This window comes from Furipterus horrens, unplaced genomic scaffold (genome assembly GCF_987537825.1).
Source record: "Furipterus horrens unplaced genomic scaffold, mFurHor1.1.pri manual_scaffold_4, whole genome shotgun sequence".
In the NCBI taxonomy this organism is placed as follows: domain Eukaryota; kingdom Metazoa; phylum Chordata; class Mammalia; order Chiroptera; family Furipteridae; genus Furipterus; species Furipterus horrens.
Window position 1 is genome coordinate 27,761,491 of NW_028327174.1, and position 20,852 is coordinate 27,782,342.

Consider the following 20,852-nt stretch of genomic DNA (forward strand, 5'->3'; position numbering starts at 1 on the left):
CCAAACTAAGTGAGTTAGGAGAGGAATCCCATGACTGGTTGTTGTTGAATATTCCATTAACTATGTACTTCTGATGCTTTGACATCTGGGGCCTTAATGAGGCAGGGGAAATTGTTCAGAGCTAGCCGATTCCTAGAAACAGTCAACAACCCACCTGCTCAAGTGTCTTTCATATGCAAACCTACCAATCCAGAGCCCGTATTCCAACCACCTCCTTGACTGAGCTCTCAGAGGGCTCACACCTGGGCCATCATCCACGTGCCCTAATCACCCCAGGGCCAGGTTCCAGAAAACTCAGGGCAGCTCTTGTGCCTCAGAGCCTGCTGAAATTATTCAAACCCCCCAATCTCTCTTACCTTGCCTTGCCTGTTTCTTTCCATGGAAACCACAATGAAGTTCCATATTTTCTCTTTGCTCCTTCTGCATCCTGACCAGTCCTGGTGCTTCCTTATGTGGCCCTGCATGGCATAACAGGTTTCCTCCTCTTGGGAACTGTAACGAATGATTATTTATTTATTTGTTTGTTTGTTTTATTTTATGGCAATTGCCTTCTGATCTGCTGGCCTCACCATACCTGAATAGTGATAATAATACAATGTGCGTTTTAAAACAGTCATCTCAAACACTTCTCTAATCTCACGCATGAGGTCTCCTGTGCTAATTTTTTAAAGATCCTAAAGAAAACCACTCTTTTCCATAAATATTGAAATTGGAGAAATGACTTTTACTCAGAGAAGACAGGGTAGTGTTAAATTTTAAAAAAGTAATGACCATCTTTATGTAATATGTATTATCACCCTCGGATCTCAGAAAAAAATCTATGAATTATTGTATTATTCTCAATGACTAAAATTCAAAGATACAAAGTGATTTTCTCAAGATCACAGAGCCACATATACAGAAGAGGTGAGACTCAAACACAAGCTTTCCTGGTGCTCCTCTGACTCATGCCTGCCCCCACTCCTTCCTTCTACCATAGCCTTCCAAATCTCCCAATATCTTTTACAAAGTTTTCTTGCATAACATCAACATTTCCTTCATACTTGAAAGAAAAAGTATAGCAGTCTTTCCAACTATGGCCAATAAATGATTCCACAATAAAAAAGAAAATAGCTGTGGTATATCTAGATAGTCCAGCAATAAACAGCCTTGGGGAAATGAATGCAGAATTTTAAGAAGATATTACCAAATGATAGCGAAGATCTACAAATGACAAAAGTTTATAATACTAAATCTGGCCTTAGTGAACTAATTAGAACTTTCCCACATTTTCTTTTTGAAGAAGTTCCATTCTTTGGTCATGATTCCCAGAGCTACAAAGAATAGGATTCTCTGTGAAGAAGACAGGAAAAGAAATAGTTAGCAGTTTTGGAAATACACGAACTGAGAAGGAATACTTAAATTCAATATCATAAAGATAAAAAGTAAGCATACAAAAGATAATATATAATAAAATTGTTATTGAATGACATCAAGCAGCAAATACACTAAGATGTTAAAATGTACACAGTCAGTGTTGACCATAGTTATTGGGGAAACACTTCAAGTATAATAATTGAAAAATTAACCCAACATTGAACAAAAGACAGCTCATAGAAACTTATTCACTAGCATTTACCAAATTTGTACAACAGTTTGGAATTTCACTGTTTTAAGCAAGAAAGAGGGAAAGATGAGAAAGAGGGAAGAGAGAAAAATAATAAAGTGAATCAAATAATTTGGAAATAAAAAAAAACATGTTAGTGAAAGGGTTGTATTGTGAGTAAGGAGAAAAGAAGACTGGATATGGGGGCTTAAGAGCCACCAACAAGGTGTAGAAGTTGCTGTTTGGTGATGGTGATCGGCAGCTGTTAAGAATTTCCGCACAGTGTGGGTAAGGAGAAACAAGCCTGTGTGGCTGGGGGTCCTCAGCTGGATATCAGGAAGAATTTCCTGACTGGAAATGTCAAGAGCTCTGGTTTATAAGATCAAAGGGAGGCTTCTGGGATGTGCCTATCCTTGGAGTGTTTTTCAGCCTCAAGCAAGAGACTGTTTGGGTGGTTTTCTGCAGCCAGGGGATAGACTGGATGACCTGCTCAGAGTCCGCCGGTCTCATGTTGCCGAGAGGCGTGCTGTACACAGCTGCTTTCAGTGTCCTTGCCAACTGCTGACTGCCGGCTCAGAGGCTAAAGGGAACAACTAAGTCTTTCACACTCTGTTCCTCACTTGGACCAGTCCTTAGGTGTATGCTGTGGTTTTTCAGTTCTTCAGCACTTAGATACTTTCCTTCTGAGCCGAGGGCCTCCTGGGAACAATGCAGCATCTGTGTGTTGACAGTAATGGCCTATGAGCCAGAGACACTTGGCTGAGCCCTCCCTCCCACAAGGGCTGGATTACACACCTCACCTGCAATAATCCCTGCTGAGTCAGCCCCAGGGCCAAGTGCCCCCTCCTCCTACCTCTTCCCCAACCTGTTACCCGATTTGATTCTGAGCAGTTTGGCCATGTTTATACTAATCCTCATGCAGGATGGTCTCTACCCACCCCCCATCCCACCCATGGAGTGAACAATAACAAATTAGTGGCTCATAGTCGAACACTAAACAGTGGGCACCAAAGGGTGAGGTCCCTACTGCTTAGCTGGGCAGCTGGCTATTTACAAAAGGTTTGCAAAGAGATGCCAGTCTTTTCATATAATATTATTGCATTTTATTGTGCGGTTGTTGGTTTACATGGGGCGTTAGAAACACTAAGGAAGCACAGAGTTTTTATATGGTCTGTTTCTGCTGAGTTCAGACCCTTGGGAACATCATTTGACTTCTGGCAAAAAGACAATGCAAGAACGGTGTTTAAAACCATCCTTTTGACCTTGGCCCTGAATCAGAGGGAAGACATGTACTTATAAAGAAACTAGAGTTTCAATCTTTAGGTAGCCTTAATAGAGAAGAAACTATGTTATGTGTAAGTCATGTGCAGGGCCCAAATACAATATTAAATGACAAATCAGAAAAATTTCCCTTGAGGCATGTCTTGTCTTCAAAGTGTTATTATAGTATTTCTCTTAAAGCCTCCATCCAGTGGTATCTGATGGTACTACAGTGTATGGGCCTACGTGGTGTGAAGGCACAAGCGAAAATTGGATGGGTAATGAGAGAATATAGGCAAATTAAAAGAAAGCTCAAGGAGAGTAAATGAGAATTTAAGGAAGAAAATGGAGCTCTGTGTGTGTGTGTGTGTGTGTGTGTGTGTGTGTGTGTGTGCGCGCGCGCGCAGGGCCTCATGATTTTGTTGTTTAATGTCTCTGAGGTTTGAGTTGTCTTCTTTTTTCAGGACAGAGTAGCTACTTGGTGGTATGCAGAAGTATCAGGGATAATTCAGAGTTCCACCTTTTGAGTCTTTTCTTCTGATTCATCATCTTCTTTCTGAAAAACATCATGACATGATATTTAGACTTAGAGTCCACTCTCGTTTTTGAGCTTTAAGATTAGAAAACTGAGCTATTTAGTTATTGCTGGAAGTCCCAAATCTACCTGCAATTGTTATCTCATGAACTCTTTGTATGGAATTTGATTTGTTTCCCACTAGTACTGTACGCAGAATGGTGAAATCCAAAATTCGGCTCCTTTGAATAAGCAAGACCTTTCCAAAAATGCTTTTGTAGTTCTATTCCCTGACTATATCTCAGCAAGCATCTAGGCTTCATCTTCCATGTTCTCAAATACCTCTGCTCCTAATAAAATCCAGTGGAGCCAAATAATTTTTATTCCAAAGGAAGTAACAGGAACACAGAGAGGAAGAAAACTCAACTTGCCTTCCCTGTAGTCTCACACTTACCGGCCATTTTCCTGCTAGAAATCCATCACAAAAGTTCTGCACAAGCTCGACAGAAACTTCTGCCATTGGCAGGGCATCCCACTCCTCATCAAGGGTCCGGTAAATTGCCAAAGCAGGCAGTTCAGACTTCTTTAGTTTGAAAAATGATATAACCTTCCCATTTTCCTTCAAACCACTGTCCACCAGAATAAAAAGGATCTGCAGTTGGAGAAGTTTGAAAGAGAAAGATCTATCTAAGGTCCTGGGGAGAAAGAGACACCTCGTAACTGTGACAGTTTACTCAGATTGAATTTATGGTTTGTGCCACATAATTTACATCTCAATTGAATCAGAATGAATCTGTGCATGCTTTGCATTGCTTAAGTATTTTATCCCTTTGATCAGGTTGATTTAATTTCAAGAACATGGAATTGGAAGAGACTTTAGTGGTTAATATTAGGGATTAATTAGTAGAGCCTAATGGTTAAAAGCCCAGAATTAATTTTAAATTTTACTTCTGGCACTATTTAGCTGGGTGACTCTGAGCACATAGCCTCTCTGAGTCTCAGTGCTCTCATGGGCAAAATGGACTTTTGTTGGGGGAGATTTAATGAGAGGATGCATTTAGTATTTCTAGCACAGTTTCTGGCTAGACATGCTAACTATTCTATATTATTAAATCAAACCTTTTATCTAAAGTAGAAATCTTCTTATAATATCGTGGTTAAAGAATTATCTATATTCAGTAACACTGACAATTTATAGTGTTATGGAAACAACCACCAGAAAGCCAGCTTATTTTGTCAATAGACAGTTACCATTGAACATGTAATTTAGTTCAACACCCTAACCTTGAAGTTGTTAAAGTTTTTTTTAAAAATTGTTTTTCTATTCCAGTTGTCCCATTTCCCCCCTGTTGCTCTCCCCTGCCCCACCCACCTTCTCCCTTTCCCACATAGTTGTTGAAGTTTTACTGTTAGGTGATATCAAGGAGAATGGCACAAGGAAGGGAATATTAATTGATTGATTGATTGTCCATTGGGCACCAAGTACTGAACATTCATTAGGCAGCAGGTATGTGATAAGTGTTTGATATGAGAAATAAGCCCCGAGGTCTAAAACTTCAAGAGATTAGGAGAAGAAGGAAAACATTGTAATGAATAGGTAATTTTTATTTTCAGTATCTTTGGGTCTCTGTTTTATCTTCACTTCTCAGTGTAGAAAAAAAGCAATAGACTTTGTCACATTAGTGGAAAGACATAATTATCCAGGTCTTGAAAAGTACAAAATACAACATCTTTAATTTTATATCAGAGTCATGTGATTTAGTATGTCCTAGTTCTTACTTTATCTCTTAACCATATTAGTTTTCCTTACTTATCTTACTTCCCTAGCTCCATTTTTTCTTTTTCTACTGTCCTGGTGCTGACTTTTCAAAAGGGTGTCTCCCAAGCCAGACTTACCTTCCTTTGGAAGAGCTTAGCTGCCTTCTGATAGCTGTGCATGCTATCTTCATACTCTGGGGAGGCCTTGTCCATCATCAGAAGAAGATGAATCTGAATCATGCTGTTAAATAGGCCAATCACAGTCTGCCAAATTGAAATGGATTATAGTAGAATGAAAGAAAGAGGGAGAAAGAAAACAAAAATTAATGGTAACCCAGTGACTGGGTAGGGTATAATGTAAATAAGAGCTCTTCATCCTTGACACATGTGGCAACTAGCTTTACAGATACCTTTCAGTAAGGTTCACCTTCTGGTTTTCAGTCAACTGTCCTCACACTGAATGGAGTAACCAACGGGATATGGCAGAAACGATGGGGTGTGGCTTCCAAGGCGCAGTCAGTAAAGGCATTGTGATTTCTGGCATGCCCTCTTATATCACTCACTCCTGGGAAAACAAGTCCCAATGCTGGAGAGATTCACATGGCAAGGGACTAAGGCCTCCTATTAATAGCCAGCACTGACTTGCCAGTCATGTGATTGAGCCATTCTGGAAGCAGATTCTCCATCCCCAGTTGCACCTTCAGATAATATTACCTCCCTGACCAATGATTGTAACTTCACAAGAGGCCAAGACCAGAAGCACTGAGCTTAGTCACTCCCAAACTGTTGACCCACAGAAACTGTGTGCAATCAACTTTTACTGTTTTAAGATGCTAAATTTTAGGATAATCTGTTATATATCAATAGACAACAGATATGAGGGGGGACCTCCCTTAAAAACCCGGAATCTATTTATAAAAAATTGTATATTTATTCTTACATGTTTAAACTTTGGTCACCTTCAAAGTACTCTCCGTTTGACGTACTGTAATGTGTGTATTGAGATGTGTACGTTGCTCTGCAGAGCTTCTTTAGCTCTCTTGGCCAACATGTAGGCAATAGGTTCTTCCCTTCAAATTTCTACCTGTAGTTTAAAACCAGTTCTTGGATTTTAAGTTCAGGAGGCTAGATGTTAAATAATTATCTCTTGTTTGATTAGATTCTGCTACTTAAATTTAAAGCATGCATCTACCCTGCTAGAATAGACATGAGGATAATTCTTGGGAAGAGTCAAGAAATCAAAGCCAAGAAGTTAAATTACCATTGTTTTAGCAGAAGGGATTAAACGCGTCAGAAGTGATTAGTTTAATCCTAATAGACACAGCCTGATTCTTTGCCTTGAAGCCAAGGATTGAATGTGTGCATTAAAAGTGCACAGCAGGCCAAAGGCATGCCTGTGAGCTTCTGCCCGGTTGCTGCTGGTGCACACTTCTGCACCAGGAGCAGCTGAGAAATAGCTCTGTAGGGTGGGCAGGTCTCTAAATGAGAAAAGTATTGTTTTGGGGACATGAAGAAGTCATAATAAAACTGAACTTGCTTCTCAAAGAAATTCTTATTTAATTTCTTCTTGAGGAGATTTCCTTCACTACTAACATAAAACTTAGAAAAAAACTATCTTTGTTCTCTAAGATAGAGAATGGCCAGGCATAAGAACTCAGAAGGCCAATTCTTGCCCCTGCCTTAGTTAGGCTGCCCAACTCCAGGGCCCTGAGACCATAAACCCAGGGACCAGAAGATCAGTTTTTCTGGTTCCACATGCACTCCTGGAAGCTCTATAGACACACGATGAGAATGACAATAGCCTAGGAGAAAAATGCCTTATTAATTATTGCTGCCAGTATCCCCCTAAGGTGCATGTGTTTGAAATCTTAGCAAAAGCGAAAATGGAATCACCACTCCATGAAGGCAAACATGGACAGGTGGACAGGATTTTAGTCAACAGGATAAGAGGTGTTTTTTTTATTGAAGGCTGTATAAGGCAATGGAAAAAGCACAGGATTCAGTCAGACAGACCAGTCATGAGAAAAGAAGGGGCAAGTGCAGAGAGGGCTTTCTCTGAAGCTCACATTGCTAGTCGCGTGGCTCTGAGGAAATCACTTTTCTGCATCCCTACTCCTGTCCTGTGTGATGGAAACAGACAGTATGAACTAATGTATCATAAGTTAAATTGTCTTCCTTTAATTATGCCTTTTCTATTTAGTGTGTGGTCTTGAATAAGTCAGTTGGATCTTGAATGTTCTCTATAAAATGGGCAAAATAATTTCCTCACTTCTACCTCAGAAATTCAATGTGAGAATTAAATGAGAATAGGGTGGGGAAGGGAGTTGTAATTTCTAAAAATCATGACATGCATGTAAATGAAACACTGTTATTAGAGAATGCACAGCAATACTGAGCTGGTGTAGATCACTAGAAATTAATACTCCATCACTCTATGATCTCTGTCGGGAAAAATAAAAGGCAGGCTATAGAAGGTAATTCTATAAGCTGTAGGGTGTTAGAAAGCCAGAAGATGATCAGGACAAGTATACCAACCCCTTTACCCAGGCTGCATTCAGCATGCAACACTAAAAGAAGACAAATGTGGAAAGAAAGCGGAGTCACCATGAGGGTCTAGGTGTGTACAGGTGGTGCTGGGCCTGGAATTGTTAGTTACTCGGCACTAGAAAAAAGTGCCTAAAAACTTTCATAGAAATTTTACATACCTGTGACGTGATCAGTGGGCTTTATTTTTTTAAGATTTTTTTCTATTGATGTATTTTATTGCATTTTATAGAAGTATTGGTTCCTGACGCTGTAGGGGGAAAAATGGACCTTCAGCATAGATTGCACTTTTGTTTGAGAAGCATGGTCTAGAGTGTTGCTAGGATCAGGGTTGCCTTCTTGGATCACTGGCAGGCCACAAAACTCAGAAGTATTTGAATTAGTCACCTCAACTTCACACTATGGCTCTCCTTCTTACTAGCCATGTGATAGGTCATTCAACTTTTCTGATTCTGTTTCTTTGTTGAATAGAGACAAGTCTATCAACCTGAAAGGCTGCAGCAAGAATGACAAGATAAACAAGTAGGGTATTCCATTAATTGCAGTTACTGTTATAATTGGTCAAAGGATCAGAACTCCTGGAGGAAATGATTTCTGCTATAAAGACATGTATCCTCCCTGACACGGGGACTTGAGCTGCAGGAGACAGGGGCTGTTGTTTACCGCAGGATTATACTCTGTCACCAAGCGGAGGCTGTTGATCTCAATGAAACGGGTTAATTTGGTGTCATCAATGTTTTCAGTGGTTTCACTCTCTAAATCCAGTTGTTCGTTATCCACCTGAGTAACACAAAAATAATGAAATTGTCACTGTTCTGTCTTTATTCATTCATTGACAAATGTTTCTGGACTATCTACCACATGTCAAGCACTGACTAGAACTCCAAGAACAGTAAGGTAAATAGGAAATGTTCCCTGCCCTTGAAGAACACACTGTCCTGTGGGATACAGAGAAGTGAACAGACATGACCCACAAAATGTGGCAAATGTCATCACAGGCCCTTATTATCTAAGGAAGAGCAGAAATGCTTTCTGCTCTCTTAGAAGGCTAAACATGCTTCCATAATTTTTATATGTAGATTATCTTATCATTCAGTTCAAAGTGTTTTTAAATTTCTGTTCATATTTCTTCTTTAAACTTTTCTTGTTATTAATTTCTAGCTTAATTTTTACATTTATATCTTTTTTCAACTTCTCTATATATTATTTGTGTCCTTAAAATGTAGTTTTTGAATGAAATAATTCTGTGTATGTACATGTGGTCACATGGTTAATATTATTATATTCTTATTGATTTTCTTAACCAGCTTATTCTATAAAGAGAGGAGTGTTAAAATACCTGTATGATTGTAGATTCAACCATTTTTCTTACAGTTGTTCCAGTTATTCTGTCTCTATATTCTCAGGTGATGTATTAAATAAATGCAAATTTAGAATTCTTAAATCTTCTGGACAAACTGAAATTGTATCACTAGGAAGTGCCATTTTTTACCTCCAAGGATGCTTGTTGCCTCATAGACTACTTTGTTTATTATTAACAAACTTATTCCAGCTTTCTTTTGGAAGTGTTTGCATGGTTTATCTCTATCCTCTTATCTTTACATTTTACTTGTGTTCTTGTGTTGTTATGTTTTAAAATGACATGACCCTTATGAAAAGCACATTGTTATATTTTTAAATCCAGTCTGGTAATCTGTTTTTTAACCTGTTATTTTTGTAATGTAATTACTGATATTTAATTAAATATACATTTGCCATTGGCTCTGCCTGTTCCAAAGTCCTTTTATTAAAAAAAAAAATTCTAGCCTATTTTGAATTGATTGAATACTTTGTATTATATGTTCTTTCCCTTTATGGGCTTCGAAGTTACATAGGCTTTAATTATTTTCTTAAAGATTATACAACTTGCATTCTTTACTTATCAGAATCTAATATTAATTGGCAATTTTATCTTCCTCTTGGACAATATAAACATTAGAACATTCTAATACGGTTTACCTCCTCTCAAGACCATTCCTTGGCCCGCACTTAAGACTGTAGGCAATTACTGTTGTGTGTTGTAATGCTAAATATCACAAGATATTATTATCATTGTTATACAGTTAATATATATTTACATTTATGCACATATTTACATTTTTATTTGTTTTCATTTCTTTCCGCACTTTTGAACTTCCATCTGGAATTATTTCCCTCTGCTTAGAATAACCTTGGTATTTTATTTAGCATGAATTAGTTCTGTTGGGTGACATTCTCTCAGTTTGATTATTTTCCATATCTTTATTTCACCCTATTTTTGCAGGTTATTTTTGTTGGGGGTAGAATTCTAAGTTGACATTTATTGTCTCTTAGTTTTTGCAAGATAGAATTATTTAAATTCTGCATTCCATTCTTTCTAATGAAGTCATCTATGAACCTCAATATTACCCCTTTGAGATTACTTTAAAGGTAATTTCTTTTCTCTGTTTTAAGATTTTTCTCTTTTACCTTGAGGGTCAGCTCTTATATATGATATGGCTAAGAGTAGATTATACATATGATCATATAAATATAATTATATATGTCTACAGGTATATATACAGGTGTGTATATTTTTACATTCATATATGACAATCCTAATCTAATTTCAGGAATTGAGATGATACAGCTCATGGCTTATCCTTGATTTTAGGATATTCTTCTTTAGGGTCTAAAGTGGAGTAAAGCGTATTTTACTAGATTTACCTTCTACTTCTTCTTCTGGGCTATGGACTTCAACATTTATTTTTTTTGCCCTTCGAGGGTCTCAAAAACTCTAATAAATCTCTCAGCCTCTTGGCTGCTTGTTCTAGAACTCACAAAAGCCTCCCAAATGAAAAGCACCCCTAATACGGGGCTTACCTTTTGGATTTCCATCTTCTAGAACTTAGTTTAGCCATTTTCCCCTCTTGATAATTATTTAAAGCACTCGTATTTTGGCTCAGCTTTTTAAAAACTTGCCTTTGGTGGAGGGGATTGTCTAGTTAACTGATCTGTTATCCAAGATTTATATTTTAGAACTACCTTTCCACCATACTTAGATATAGAAAAATATAGGGCTTCATATGGCCATTGTTCCCAGATTTTTTTCATTCATCTTTCCCAGTCTACTTGTACTCATAAAGACACAAGGTAATGCTTCCATCACCCATAGCAACTATGTCTACAAATAAAAATGATCAAGGCTAAGTCCTGATAAGTCTGTTCCCTAAAATAGTTTGTTCACTTTTGCAATTCTTGGGCCATCAACCCTTTACATCTCTTTAACCTCTTTCCCTTACATCTATTATCTTATACTGGTTCTACCCAATCAGATCTTGCAGTGGATCAGAATCATCCTTTACCCCAAGAAACTTTCTCCCAGCCTACCCAGCAAAGTCAGAGGTAAGTATTATTTTTTATTTATGAATGAGGGAATTCAGGCAAAGATAACTTAAACTCACTGAACAGTGAGAATCCAAGATTGTTTTTTATTATCATCACTACAGTGACTCCATTGTTTATTTTCACTTCTTTTGTTCAAGGTGGTCTCCCACTGGGTTAGTTAAAAGCAATATGGACCTCCAAGAAGCTCAATGCATTCTTTATGGCTAATTTTATAAATTCTTGGTATATCTAGTCGCTCTTTCATAATCCATTTATTTGTTCATGAATTATTTGTTGAGTGCCTTCCATATGTGAGGCTCTGAGGTTCAGACATGCTGACTTTCACTCAAATAGAAATTTTATCACTTTATTTTATGTCTGTTTTCACAACTCAAATTTATCAAATAACTGCTGAGGTACAGAAAATGCTTATATTTCAAACAAGAATTTTGAAAAATATTCATCAAAACCATAGAATATTTTGAACTGTGAACTCCCTTTGTATATTTAATTGTTTTAAAATTCAAGAAGTTCTAAGTAGAAAGCTTGGAGTAGAAATGTAAAAGCAAGAGAAAAAGTCCTCTTAGGTGGAGTCCTGGCCCACCCTACTACTATTCCCCTCCCCAAGTCAGTAACAGTGAGGAGAGGACGAAAATGAGCGCACAGATCTTTGCTGCTTAAGGCTTAGATTGCCAGCTGGCATGTCTCCCTCATACTTACGTGTTTGCTAATTGCAACCGTCAAAATCATTATGATTATAATCACAATCAGGGCCTTTTTAATACTTAATATGTCTAAACACTTCCTGATTATTTTTCTAGAAACTTGTAGGCCTGGTACCAGCACCTCAGCTGACACAGCTGTGCGCTGGGCAGGAGCCCCTCCCTCTAGCTCTATTTTCCAGTCAGTCCCTCACTCTTCCCAGAACAGGGAAAACAGGAAATGCCAGTTACTTTAGGTGTTTCTGGATTTAAGGAATGCAGTATACTGGAGGTAGAAGATGTTAAGTGATAACGTTCCCTAAGAAGCAAAGAGCTTTTATAAAAACCACCCTCCTGAAGTCTATTCAGCTTGTAGTGTTTCATTTAACAAAACATGCCGGATTATTTCTTTAGTTCTTAAATGAGTAAACTTTGGAGTAGTCATGTGTAGCGTTTCTGGAAACAACATTTGAACAGGAAATCTCCATTCTGTAATGGAAATTATTTGCATAGTGCATTGGAAAGAAAATCTGACCTTGGAACTAAGATTTGAGGAAAAATTTTTCATGTATTTTTCCAGTTTTTGGAAAGAGTTTACTGGAGATATCATATTATTTTTCTCTTCAAGTAAAGAGGCACCAGAAGAAAAACAGAAACAGTAAACCAGAAGATTCCCACCTTAAAATAAAGTTTTGAGGTTCCCCAGGAGTACCTGAAATGAATTCTTTTATGTTTTAGACACTGCTTATATTATACCAACAGATTGAATCATTCTTCTTTTGTTAATTAATATTTCAGCAATATTCTTTTCAATTCCTATGTATTTCTCTGGTTAACAACCCAGTTTTTCATAAAAAGTATCAAAATTATCATAGTTTATACCAGAGTTATAGCATTAAATATCTTGCATAGCACTGAGAAGTCACATGTTAAACAAATACCCTCATGTTGCTGGTTTTTAAATTTTTTTATAGGCTGCTTAGCTTACGTTACATTGGGGAAATATACACTTTAGAAAGATATCTACTAATTTGACATATCTTATTCTTGCATTAATTATCACTCTATTTTTATGGACTAGTCCCTTCTGATTATTTGGCAAGGTGCACTTCTTATAATAAGTACCCAACAAATAACTGTCAAGGGAATAACAGAATGCATCTACTATATTTCCATTACTATTTCAATGGATCAAAGTTAGGCTAATACGTTTCTTTAAATAGGAATGATTAAGAAAACCAAAAGCAGGTTAAATGTTCAAATAATATCTGAAATTCCATTTAGGACAGGCTTATGCTTATTCAACCCAGTACCATGTCTCTGTTAGGGCAACAGTAAGAGTTCTGTTGGTCAGTGCAGAAGGTCTCCCTGCAGACATATGCACAAAAGACAAGCTGCCATACAAAACAGACAGGCTGTCATACACAACTTACTACTGCTCCATTTCACATAAACTTTTGCTGATGATGTGTATACAATCAGCTTGTGTTATTTCTTTAAGGTGATGCATTCCATGAATATAGCTTTTGCTGGTCTCATATTTATGCTGCAGTATTTCAAGCATCCAGTCATGTTAACATTTATAGTCTTACTATGTTTTCATTTATCACTATTTTAATTTATCTCTAGATATGTTCTTAAATTTGAAAATTCTACATGTCTAAATTCTGAAGTTGTATTGACAAAATATGTAGTGTCTAGATTAAATCTTGAGAAGTAAACCTAGGATTGGATAAGCAGAGACAGTGGGAGAGGGAACGTAGTTTAAAAAAGGAGGCTTCAGGATGAAGGGCACGAGAGTAGATAGAATCTAAAAGTAAAAACAAAGGTTTTCTTCAGGAATAAGTGCTTTAGAAAGTCACTATAGTGTCACAGAAAAGGAATGCTTTGGAGTCAGCAACACGGTATGAATCAGATATCGATTGATCATAGTTGTGAGACTTTGGACAACTGAATCAACCTCAGAGAACTTTAGTTTCCTTATTGATAAGGCAGGGATAAAAATAATCATTCCATCAAATTCTTGTGAGAATTAAATGGTAGAACAATGAAAACACCTAGCATAGTGCCTATTATAAATTAGGCACTGAAACAAACAAACAAGAAACCAAAGTTTAAATCTAAGATGAAAGTAAGTACTAGAAAGTTGCAACAAGTTCTCATTTCCCAATGTAAAGAATAGTTTTGGTTGATACTATCAGGTATCCCAAACTCTTAAATAATAATTTTGCTAAAATATGGACTCAACTTTGAAAGTGTAAATTGAGAAAAAAATGTTTATCTAAAAACTGGCATGGCATAAGTTGAATCTCTTCTAGACCTGCCAACAGAGTAGGACAAGAACCAGTGTGTTTGCTTTGGGTATGGCCCAAAATAATCCTGTCCAAAGAAGTCCCAAGAGTTCATTCAGAGCAGGTCTGTCACTAGCGGTAAACAAAAAACAGATGCTAAAGAAGAGTGAACAGCACTGGGAAGTCACCCCCAGGACTTTATAAAGAATAAATCGTAAGTAAAGTTAATGCACCCATTAAAGGTTGAAAACTCTAAACTCTTTAGAGACATTGGAAGCAACAGCACTTGTTTTTCTTCCCCACATGTATATCTTAGTAGCACTAAAACTTTAAAATCAGGCCTTCATAAGATCTATAAACAACAAACCAAGAAAGACATACTTTTGAAGCTGTAGCTGATTAGAAATTTCATATTGAAGTGTTACTACCAATGGTTCAACAGTGACATGGAAGACATTAACCTAACCTTCAATATCTTTCTCACCAAAGCTTTTCAAAGAAGAGCTTGATTTAATCCTTTTTCACAATAGTGAACACCCAAACCTACAACTACTATGCAGGCAGGCAAAGGGCTGCTGAAAGTAGTACTCATGCACCCACAGACATAGTTTGGAGGTGAATTAGTTTCTCAAACACTTTCTGAGTGTCTTCTGGGTCCTAGAGACACGTTGTAGACCTTTACAATACAACAAATGAGTGTCATGGTTTCTGTCCTTCAACAGTGGGCATAACTGAGACAGACACAGAGATACAGATCTGCACTATGAAGTGGTAAATAAAAATAGATGTGAAATATCAAGGAATAGTTAGGCCAATTTGGAGATTCTATGGAGGCTCTCTGAAGGATAAGATGCCTGACTGGCTCACTGGAATGTGAGGAGGACTGAGCTGGGTAAAGCTAAGTGAGATGGGAACTTGGGGATGGTGGCATTCTAGGTAGAAGAACCGCCTGTGTGGAACAGTGGAATTGTGTCATCATACTGTGTATAGCTGGGTATTGAGAAGATAACACTCAGGGTGGGAATGTGCTGAAAAAGGGAATAGAGAAGCAGGTAGTGCCAGGTCATAAAAGGCTAGATGTATAAACATATTGATTTTGATCTTGTAAAAAATGGGGAATACTAAAAAATTTTTAAGATGGGAGTGTCATAGTCAAATTTCTAATCTAAGTTCATCATTCTGATACCAATCCGGAAATTACACATGAAGTAGTAAAGGGAATTCAATTAATAAGGTATGGAATTGACTATGCCAATGATGCTAAGAGACCAATAGAAGAAGGAAGTAGAGAGAGGGAAAAAGAAAGAGGGTTCAGTAAGATAAGAGGTACAATGAGAAAAACGAGAGATTGGAGGAACATAGCCATTCAATCAAACAAATGTTTTAGAGGGAAGAACATGGTTGACCAGGTGCTGATGATAAATTCAGTTTTGAACATGTTAAGACTGCAGTGCTTATGAGGGTGTTGACCCAGCAGGCATTTGAATTATGATAGAGGTCTAGGCTAGAGATAAAACATTCCAAATCCTTAGTAAACACTTAATAGTAAGACATAAGAAAGAATTAGATTACCTGAGGATTACACATTCATTCCTTAATTGATTCATTTGCATATTTATTTAATGAAATTTTATTTATTTGTTTATTTTAAATTTTGTTTGTTTGTTTGTTTGTTTTTAGAGAGAGGGGAAAGGAGAAAGAGAGGGAGAGAAACAACACTGTGTGGTTGCCTCTCACTTGCGCCCCCAACTGGGGACCTGATGTGCAACCTAGTCATGTGCCCTGACTGGGAATCGAACCAGCGACATTTGGCTTGCAGGCTGATGCTCAATCCACTGAGTCACAGCAGCCAGGGCTATTTAATGAACTTTTAATGAGCACCTGGTATAGCAAGGACTTTTTTAGACATTATGGTTGAAGTAGTGAACAAAACGGTCTCTGTCTTCATGAAGCCTGGATTCTGTAACCTAGGTTGGGAAGGGCTTTGGGTCAGGCAGTAGTAGAGATGGAAGAAAAAAAGGTCTCCGGGAGAGTAAGCAAAAGAGGAGGACTGGGAGAGGTAGGCTTCTAGAAGTCAAGGAAAGAGAGACTAAAGAAAAAAAAGTGGTCAACATGTCAAGTATGGCAGAGATGTTTAGTATAATGAGACCTAAAAATGCATCCATTGGATTTGGAAATATGAAAATGTGCTGAGCTGGATGAAGGCAGTTTTGACGCAATGCCGGCTATAAACTAAATAGCAGTATATTTAAGGGCTTAAAGAAAGTTGGAGACACTGACTATGAAATACATGTTAGAGAGGTTTGGATAAGAAGTGAAAAAGATAGATAGGAGGAAGGCTAGAAGGGGAAGGACATTCAAACCAGAAGTCTTGAAACTTTATCTTTTGCTCAGTTTCTCATTTCCAGTGCGTTTTGGTCATCTTTGCCTTGATACTCTACCAATACTATAGACTCAACTACTAACCACAGCACCCCTAGTTCTGTATATGTCCTCACTATTCCTAGATATCCTGAGTTTAAGCTTTGTTTTCTTTCCATCATTTTGATATCCTTGCAGACCTGACTTTTCTTCACTTTCTATTGTAACATCTCTACTGAAGACCCTTAGTTACATGCTCTATTTTGTCAGCCTGACAAAAATTCTCTCCACTCTTGTCCTTTTGCCTGACAATCCCTTTTACCCATCTGCCAGAGTAGTTTTGCCAAAACACATTTCTGTTCATGTTACTCCGCTGATCTAAAGGATTTAGAGCCTTTCCTGTGCCAACCAAATTAAGTGAAAACCCATCAAGCTGCTATTCAAATTTCTCCACCATATGATTCCAGTCAAGCTTCTCTGTCTTATATTCATTTCCCTGAAACATGTACCATGAGATCCAGGCAAATTGGCCTGATCACTGTTTTCTAAGTTACATTTTTTTCCTACCTTGACCACAAATTCTTTTCTATATTGTCCAAATTTTATCTGTCCTTTAAATTTCAGTCCAGTTGTCTTCTTTTAAATATATATATTTTTGCCAGAATACCTACATTGCTTTTGTCTTTTGAGCCTTTATAATACTTTATCCATTGTAATATCTTTGTATTATAGATACTTGTATATTATGTTTATGACTTCTACTATATTTTAAGATCCATGAGAGAAGAGAATATACTTAACATATTTTTATTATTAATACTTGCATAAGACATACAGTAGTTGTTTAATATGTGTTTAAATATAAATAAACTCCCAAAGATATAAAAGTATGCCTTTTAGAGTTCAAAAGGATCTTAGAGATATGTTCAAAATGTTTTATTATATAGATGAAAAAATTAGTGCTAAGAAATGTCGAGTGACCTGCCTAAGTCACACGACTTGTCAGCAAAAAGTCTCATTGCCTGACTCAGTCTAGACTGCTTTCCATTTCATGACAGCATCTGTTTGGGAAACTTGAATTGAGCCATCATCCCTGTCATCATTGTTCCTGACTCTGGCATCATCATTAGTGTTAAAGACATAGACTTTTCTAGGCTCACAAGTTTGTGAGTTCACAACGTAAGGTAAGTAAAAACTGGGTGAAGGCTCGAGCTGCCCACCCACTTACCAGACGAAAGAGGGAAATGGAGTTCCCAGTGATGTTGTAGTGGGCCAGAACCTCGGCATCGGTGCTGATTCCAAATGACACGTCTTGGAATTTTTGCACCACACCACGGAATATGGACACTGCTGGTATTTCTAAATCCTAAAAGCAAAGGGAAAGAAAACCCCACAAAGGTTATTTTGAAGGAGACATGGAATCAGAATAGGGAATTGAAATGTAGTCACTCATACTAGAATTCAGAGACTTGATTTAGTGTCCATTGAAATATTTTCTGGGCTGAGTGGGTTCATTGGTAACTACAAAATTGTGGCTAAGCCTGGGACTCCTATCTGGTCTTCCCATAGAACTTTCAGTTTATTAGTAGCTGAGAGGGGCCTCAAAGTCACAGGGGCCTGAGAAATTGTGCAGCATTGTCAATGGTATACCCAAGAGAGCAAATGTTTAGGAACAATTTGTGGAGTCAAAAAGAAATGCAAAAATAAGAAGATGCTATCAAAAAGGCCAAAATAAAAATAAAATAAAATGGAAACTTACTAGTTTTGTCAACAACAGTTTGTGCAGGATGTGGAAGAATAATCTTCCTTGTACTGTGTGTGTAAGCCTGAGGTGTTGCCCATGAAAGATACTGTTTATGACTTGTTCTAACTCATAAGCCCAGGCCTGCAGGAGGGGGCAGGGAAGCCACCCTGAGTCCAGTCTTACTATATCACAAGCTGACATAATTTTCCTCCTGTCACAGGACCATGGCCCGCAGCAGCTCCAGGTAATATAACCAGGGGTGAATATATTCTTCTCTGACATCTCTGTGGGTTGAAGGAGACGTGCAACTAAGAAAAGAAGATGGCTAGCCTTGCCCCTGGGATCAAGCAAACGAGACTGGCACCTTACTCATCTGAAAAGGTGTGTGGAGTTCATTCCAGGCTAATTGTTCATTGAGGCTTCCTCTTTTTTATTCTGCTCCTCAAAGTGGAATTGCTCACAGAGCAGATGATGGCATCTGGTGGCTGTTTTTAGTTACTGCATACCCTTCCATTCCCACTTTCTTGCCCCTCCCTGCCTTTCCGAGGGTGGCTGTTTTTGCCTACAGCTCAGACTTCTCATCGCTGAAAAATGTGCTCTCTCCCTCCCCTGCTTACATCTCATCACACCTATTTCCAGCTGTGTACACAGAGTGACAGGGTGATGATGAGTTGGAATTAATGAATTGAAACTGACAAGAAGGTCTGCAATGAGAGAGAAGGGGCTTGATCATCTGTGAGAATCACTAGATGTTACCTCCAGAGAAAGATTAAAGGGCTGGAACTATGCTCTCTCATTTATGATTGCTTTCATTAGCCCGTCAACCTGGAAGATGGAGGCTAACACCTTCAATGTATAAAGCATCATTCTTCTTCAACATTTCAGAACAGAGAGAGAGAAGAATGAAGGACTACCTATTTGGTAATGCATCACCTGGATGACAGACGTTGGGTTTACTGTGGCCCTTGACCCAGCAATCAGATACTGACATAAGTCTCAAAGCAACCATGGATGAGGAGACCCAGCTAGTAGCCTCAGAACTTTTGAGAAAGACATAATTCAGAGACGAGACATGTCTAACAAATTGAGAGGTCTCTCATGAAAAAGCAGAAAGCAAACTCTGAGCCCCTTGGCTTCTAATGTAGTGTTATCTGGCTGGATGGTGACTGTCATGGCTCCTTTGAGGATGAACATTTCTGGTTCTTTGGGAGAATAACTAGTAGGGTAACTGGACAAACCTGGAAGAAGCCTACGACAGCCACCTCAGCAGCAGCAATGAATTTCACAGCCGCTGGGACATCTGTGAGCCGCACGGGTTCCGGGGGAGCATGAGAGCCATCTACACAGAGAGAGATGGTGAGAGGAAAGCAGAAGGTATCAGCGTACTGAGGAGAGAAGAAGCTTCTCTATACCATTTCTCTTCACACGGAGGCCAAGGAGCTCTAGGGGTGCAGTTATTATCATTCCAAAGCTTTATTTTTACTTTTCCAACATGTGGAGGGTGACCCCACCATATGGCTGCTCTCAGAAAGATAATGCCAAACCTCCCTCTTTTCTACTCGGCAACACAGGCGCTGATACAACATTTCTCAGAACATTTTCTAGGTTTGGAGGAAAAAAGTATTCAGAGAACTACCTTGTTCCCTTCTCTTCTCCTAACAACACTTTCACCCTATAGTCACCCAAGTTTGTTTGGCTGTTTTTACCTGATGATTCTTGAATTTCTGCCGTAACATCTGGGGACAGCTTGCATGTGAAGAGAAATAAGAGAAACAGGCATCTGGATGGTGCAGCTTCCATTGCTCTTCTGCTCCTGATCCTACCCCTGGACTTTGTGTTTTGGGACACTGATAGGCAGCCCACTCGGCAGTGGATCGGCTGCGGTGGTGTTAGAGCTTTGGGAACTTTGCAGCTGGTGCTAGGAGGACCTTCAACTTCTGAGATAAAAGACCAACTTTAGTGACAGGGCTTCAGAGCAAAACCAACCAGAAGGAAGTCAAGTCAGTTCATTTAAATAGGAAAAAAATGTTCTATGCCAAGCATTGACCTCAGCACTAGGGATATACGATGACCCGATCTGATCCAGCCTCTCCCAGCTTAGATTGTTAACGTGTGAAATGGACAAATAAGCAGACCATTTAAATATAAAATGGAAAGTGAAAAAATGAGAAACTCATAGGGTGCTATGGGCGTACAAGACTAAGGACATTTAGCACAGTGGTGGGGTTCAGTGAAGGCTTTTTTTTCCTACAGGGGATGGCCTAGCAGAGTCCTGAGTAAATAAGTTTGCTAGGCAACAAAGATGGAGAGAGAGTTTCATGTAATGAGCAGAAAGTCCAGAGATGCAAATGTAATGTGAGAGAGAATTGTTAGTAATTGAGTATTATAAAGGGAAGGAAATGATAGATATGGGCAGAAAGGCATGCTTAGGGCCACATCACAGGGGGCTTATGAACTAAGCATAGGAACTTCAATTTTATTTGGTAGGTGATGGGAATCCATTGACAGACCTTAAGCAGGAGAGAAACAATGTCTGATTTGGCCCCCCGGTGCCTGTGGAACTCCGGGAATCTCCTGCAAGCGGTGGGGCACACAGGTCTCAAGATGGGGAAAAACTGCCATATGATAATACTATAAAAAAAACAAACCAAATGAGATTTTCTTCCATTTACATTTTAAAGGTTCATTGCCCATTGCAGGAACAGGGGAA

At 38.4% G+C, this 20,852-nt stretch overlaps 1 protein-coding gene across 1 annotated transcript; it reads right to left on the reverse strand.

Annotated features, from left to right (window-relative positions):
- Positions 1-3,252: 3,252 nt before the first annotated feature.
- Positions 3,253-20,083, reverse strand: ERP27 (endoplasmic reticulum protein 27). Its single transcript, XM_090275460.1, has 7 exons — positions 19,849-20,083; positions 19,381-19,481; positions 17,627-17,764; positions 8,325-8,441; positions 5,256-5,381; positions 3,814-4,011; positions 3,253-3,401 (listed from the first exon to the last, which is right to left on the reverse strand). The coding sequence occupies exons 1-7, from the start codon at positions 19,940-19,942 to the stop codon at positions 3,354-3,356; spliced, it is 822 nt and encodes a 273-aa protein (XP_090131586.1). The 5' UTR covers positions 19,943-20,083; the 3' UTR covers positions 3,253-3,353.
- Between the last annotated feature and the right edge of the window lie 769 nt (positions 20,084-20,852).